General features: G+C 30.4%; 1 protein-coding gene across 1 annotated transcript in view; it reads left to right on the top strand.

The window, feature by feature from the left end:
* Window positions 1–6,000, top strand: part of Clic (chloride intracellular channel protein 5) — a 93,674-nt gene that overhangs the window by 82,813 nt on the left and 4,861 nt on the right. Inside the window, exon 2 of the mRNA XM_014429104.3 lies at window positions 4,308–4,450. Within this exon, the coding sequence (XP_014284590.1) occupies window positions 4,308–4,450 (143 nt within the window). The remainder of the gene's footprint in view (window positions 1–4,307; window positions 4,451–6,000) is intronic.

Genomic DNA, 6,000 nt, shown 5'->3' with positions numbered 1-6,000 from the left:
TTTCTTTCCATCTTTCTGTATCCTTTCCTGCATAGGCCTTCCCGTTCGGGAGTAATAGTGAGCACTTCCCGGGGTGACCAGCCCTATTGGGAGGCGAGTTCTTTCCATTTCTCCTTCCAGACATCCCTGTCCCTAGTAGCTCTCCACCAGAGGGGTCCTGCCATCCTCTTGAACATACCGCTCCATCTTTTGACCATCTGTCATCTTCGCATCGAAGGAGATGCCCTGCCCATTTCCATTTGCTTAATCTTGTCATCTTCAGTGTGTCAGAATGAAAACTATGTATAATTACTAGTTAAAATTGACGAATCTACCAAGGGAATAAAAATTAGTGGCTGTTTCAAAATGTAAAAAAAAAAATTAATTTTTCATTCGGAGCTCCATATCGTTAAAACTATCTTCAACACTAGAAAACCTGATAGAACATTATTTAAAGTAGAGTAAATTTTATAAAATATAAGCCCAAACTGTTAACTTTCAATAGTTTTTTTTTTAAATTAACATTTCATTAAAAAATATACTGATAAATCAGTTGCTAAGTTGCTAGTTAATTTATTGTGGGAGATCTTTATCTCAGGAACTATGAGACGTACAAATGTCCATTAGCACTCAAATTAAAGCTAATTCAATGTGCTATAAAGTTGTTTATCTTCGTAGGAGAGTAGTTTTAATGATTTAAAATTTCATATTCATTTGTAAATATCATAACAATTACTCCCCCTACGAAGATAGATATTGCAAACTTCATTATAGTACATTAAACAATTTTGAATTTGATTGCTAGAAGACATCTGTACGTCCTGAGATATAGTTTTTTATAAATCAATAATTTTGTTCGAACATCATCATCGCCTTGTTAATTTATTTTGTTCAAATATCATGAAAACTACTATTCTTAAGAAGATAAAAGTCATAAACTAGTTTATTGCTCATTAAATTAGCATTAATTTGAGTGCTAATTGACCTCTGTACGTCTTGTGGTTATTGAGGTATGGAAATTTCGATGAATTCACTAACTTCTGATTTTTCAGTAATTTTTTTTGAAAAGTTTTTTTTTTTTTTAAAAAAAGAATATCTCGGGACGTATTGAACGTAAACATATATTAGTATTCAAATTAAAGCTAGTTTAATGATATATAAAGTAGTTTATCTTCGTAGAAGAAGTAGTTTTTATGATATTTGATAAAATAAATGCACAAAATGTTAATTTCTAGGATAAAAATTTTGATTTTTGGAAAAAAAAAATATATATATATACATATATATCTCAGGAACCATTAGACGTACATATGTCTGCTAGCAACAGGTAATTGAACTTACCAATCAATTAATTTTAGCAAATATAATGAAAACTACTACTCCTACGAAGATAAACGTCATACAATACTTTATATTTATATTAAATTAACTTTAATTTGAGATGTAGATTTCTCAAAATAAATTCACTAACTACTGATTTTTCAATTTATTTTTTATGAAATGTTGCTTCTTAAAAAGCTATATCTCAGGAACTATTGAACGTAAATAGCTCTATTAGGGCTCAAATTTTAGAAAAATTACTCTACTTTAAGATCTATCAGGTTTTTTAGTGTTGTTGTTTTTTAGTTTTCAAGATATTGAGCTCCGAATAAAAAGTGTTTTTTTACGTTTTGTCGACAGACATGGAATCCTCACACAAGACTGAAAAGACAGGAAACTGTCTGGCCTATCTGGACATACGGAGTTGAGCTTTGGGGCTCCACTAAACCATCAAATTCCTCCCGAATCCAATCCTTACAGTCCAAAATACTTCGTAAAATCCTTAATGCTCCTTATTTTGTCACAAACCAAGTCATCCATTCAATGTCCCATATGTTGCAATTTAGCCAGAACCAGATACCATTCCTTCCCTCATAAACTTCCTAACCACCCAAATCCACGTGTTTCTAACCTGGCTTCTCCTTCATTACCTAATAATCCTCCTAGATGTCTGAAAAGAAGAACACTCGGGATCTTCTCTAGAAATGTCATTGGTGTTCTATCAATGGGTAGATTCTCCACATGTTTGTATCATATCACTATGTCACCTACAGAAAATTTACTTGTATATATTTTTATACAGTTTTGGGGGCTTCTCTTGGGCTCTTAAACTGTATAGATTTGGCTCAATATCCGATCAAATAATCCTGCCTTAAGTCCCGAATGTCCTTTTCTCTTCATTTAAACTATGCATTTAATGTTTCCGAGAAAGTCTTGAGCGAGAACAATCATATCCTGTTGCGTTGAGGATTGAATAAACATTTGCTCCGCGGTACCGACTGAAGGCTCTTCCCAGGACTCCGGTGACTGGGACCATAAAAAGCGCACCGTGACATCATGACCCATTCATTCCCTTGACTCAAGACCATGACACAGGTTGTGATGAGGTCAACCGATAGTCTTTCGTAGGAAGAGAAAACTATACAATTACAAAATCGATGATTCTATCGATAATAATTCGATATTAGCAGCGACTAATTTTCGCCATCGTGGTGAAATTCGTACTTGATTAAAAGAAGACAAGTCTTTAAAAGTAAAAATAATTGACAAGGTTATCTTGCATTACCTTAATTCTAGCCTTAATCTTGATGGAATGTTTTGTAATATTTAAACAAACGATGTATTACTTTCATTTTTCGATAAGATTTTCCTCTTAAACACTTTCCGAGAAAAAAAATAAATGAACTATCAAAACGAGGTTATCTTTATTTCTTTTGATCGAATCGTTAGCGATTGTAGTCCGATCTATTGTTTTAAATAATTTCAACTTGCTTAATAACCTAAAATAGGTTTTGTTTTTCAATTTTTTGATTAGTGTTATCTTATTTACATATGATAAATATTAAAGAAAGTAATTATATTTAAATATTATTATAATTTTTTTTAATTCTCAATTTTTTATTTATTGATAAATATTAAAATCTGCCTCAACGTTGTCAGGCAATAGTTAATAGTGATAACTGATCAGATTCTTACTAAAATAAAATAACATAAGAATAAAATCTCTCTAAGTATATACAAACAGAAGATTATTATAATTAATTATGGTCGAATCATTAACGAATGTAATCAACTCAAGTGTTACCAGCTTTATACTTAAAATATATTTTACTACTTTATTTACTACGAAAAAATTAAATGAATAATTATATTCCCAAGGGGAGAGGGGGGGTTAAACCCCATTATATAAATTATACAACTGTTCATTTAATTGTACTACCCGTTGCTCAAATTGTATTACTTTGTATTTTTTTTTTCAATATAGTGTAAGCAGGAACAAAAATAATTTTGAAGTGTTTTACTTAGCATACTTGGTTAGGTGATTAGATGCAGATAAATATTTTCATTTGTTCTTTTTCTAGAAAAAATGATGTAGAAGGCATCAGTTAAATTCAATCGTGTACGACCCATTTTTATTATTCCGTCTTATATGTAAAATAAAATATTACACGGTGATTATATGTAAAATAATATGTTACATTATGAACACTAAAAGCTTTTTTAATCATATTAACGATTAGTTTTGATCGAATCATTAATGATTGAAGTCAAATCTAGTGTTGTACTGAATATCAATGGGATTTTTTTTTCTTTAGGATAGATTTTTTTTTCTTTTTTAATGTTTATACGTACGATGAATATTTAATGAATTGAAATATTCATATAATATTATAATTAATCTATGATCTTCAATTTAGTGAATTTACTGGAGCTTTTTCAGATCATTGACCATCAATCCAATCAATAAAAAGATAATTTTTTTTACTCAATAATTTTCAGAATGAGTGAAACTTGGTATTTATGTGTTATGTATTTCTAAATATAGTCAAAATTATGGAATTAAAATTTTGTTTTCATCTTTGTTTTGTAATTGAGGCGTACGGTCCTAAAAACAGGGTAACTGACAGATGAAAATGTTTAATTATTACCTTCAAGTTGCAGTCACTTGCCATAAATTAATATCAAAATTATTATCTTTATATCAAATTTCCTAAAGATCCTTTCACTAATTGATGAAATCAGTCTTAAAATATCAAATGACTTGTTCATGTATAACTTGACAGATGTCAAAAACTTAATAATGCAGAAATGCGAATGACATGTGTCAGTTACATTATTTTTCTATTTTTTTCTTTATATATTAAATAACTTTTTGAGAAAATGTTAGTACAAACTATTAATTAACTTCTGTCCAATAACCATAACATATTGTAAATTCGTACTTGTTTATTATGAACTTTAAAAATTAATTTTTAACCTTTCTAACATGATCTCTGTTTCTTTTACAGGCATCAACAATCGATGGAAGAAGAAAGGGTGCCTGCTTGTTCTGCCAAGAATATTTTATGGACTTATATCTATTGGCCGAATTGAAAACAATTTCATTGAAAGTTACAACAGTTGATATGCAAAAGCCTCCTCCTGATTTTAGGTAAGCATGATTAGTCTTGTTTTTTTTTAATGAACTTTTTGAAATTATATTTGGTTTACTCAATTGCTAGTACCGATTGTCCAATGGCAAAACAAAATTCAAGTTCTGGCATCTATCAGAATTATGTCCCCAATCTTGTCACTCTTGTCCTGGAGCCATCTGATTTGATGCATTTTAACTCACATCTGATAGTTTCCGTACCAAAAGGTTTTTATGAAATAATAATTGAAGAGGCTCCCTCTAAGTTTATGATAATAATGTGAATTTATAAGGAAGTACTATTCTTGGAACAATTGTTATACTAGGGGGTGATTTTTTTCAAGATAAACCGTCAGATTTTTAACCCACACGTTTGACTCACAGCTGCAGTAACAGAATAAACAATTATTTGCCCCTGGATTTGAACCCAGATCCTAGGAATATATACCTCAGCACCTTACCACTCAGCCACCATGCCCCCTGAAAAGGTTAATTAACATTTTTTCAAATATTTCAGTGAGTAGAAAAAAAACCCTTACCTTTCAACAAATTAACATATTGCTGCTTTGGTTTAACAGTGGTCCATCTGACAAAAGAAAGGTCTGATTTTATTTTTAATTGAAGATGTTTCCAGTGGTTTAGTAGGGCCAGAGTGCAAAATTTCATAATAAATTATAATATCTTGTAAAAATTCGAACCATTTATATTTCATGACTTTTTTTATTTATCACCTACATAATAAATATAGTTGCTCTTTCTAAAAAGTTTTTTATAAGTACTATATATTTAAAAAAAAAAAATTAAATTAAAATCTGTACCATTACGACCAATGAAGGGTAAAGGGTTCAGTACTATGTGAGGAAGTAAGACCAATGGTTGTGCAAGGAGGTGATTTGGTCAGAATCACGCTAGACCGCCAGAATTTTACCCAATTAAGGGTACCCAATTTTAGAGCCTGGGTGGACCTCAGGAGGGCTCCAAGAACCCACAGGAGTTGACTCAGTAAACAATTTTCTGCCCAGCCGGATTTGAACTAGAGTCCTTGGAGTTAGTAGCCATGCACCTTACCCCATGGCTACATGTGCTCCGACTATATATTTTAGTCTTTTAAATTGAAATACCTAAATAAGAAGAGGCAAAATTTTCCTGTGTCCAGGGTGGATGACACCCACGCTGTTTCAAATATGGTACTGTACAATAGGCTATTCTGATTTTAAAATATATATATATTAACAAAATTAAGCATTTTTGGCGTCTATCTCAGAAAGTATACATTTTATTCATGGTCATTATATGTCAATCAAATTGCCTTTTTCTGAATAATAAAAAAATATATAACTGAATCTATTAAATGATCTTTTATTTACTTAAAATTATAAAAACATTGTGAGGATTTCAGTAAAGTAGGTCAAACAAATTATTTTATGAAAAAAGCAAAATATATTCGTTTATAGCCTCGTCTGAAACATTTAAATACCATTTTTCAAAGAAATTAAAAATTAGAAATTTTTCACCTTGATTTATTTGGAGTTTTTTTTCGACCAGTGACCATTATTTATATAATTAATGAG

The sequence above is a fragment of the Halyomorpha halys genome, unplaced genomic scaffold (genome assembly GCF_000696795.3).
Source record: "Halyomorpha halys isolate HHAL.00 unplaced genomic scaffold, Hhal_1.1 Scaffold765.1, whole genome shotgun sequence".
In the NCBI taxonomy this organism is placed as follows: Eukaryota; Metazoa; Arthropoda; class Insecta; order Hemiptera; family Pentatomidae; genus Halyomorpha; species Halyomorpha halys.
This window is presented reverse-complemented; position numbering and strand designations above follow the sequence as displayed.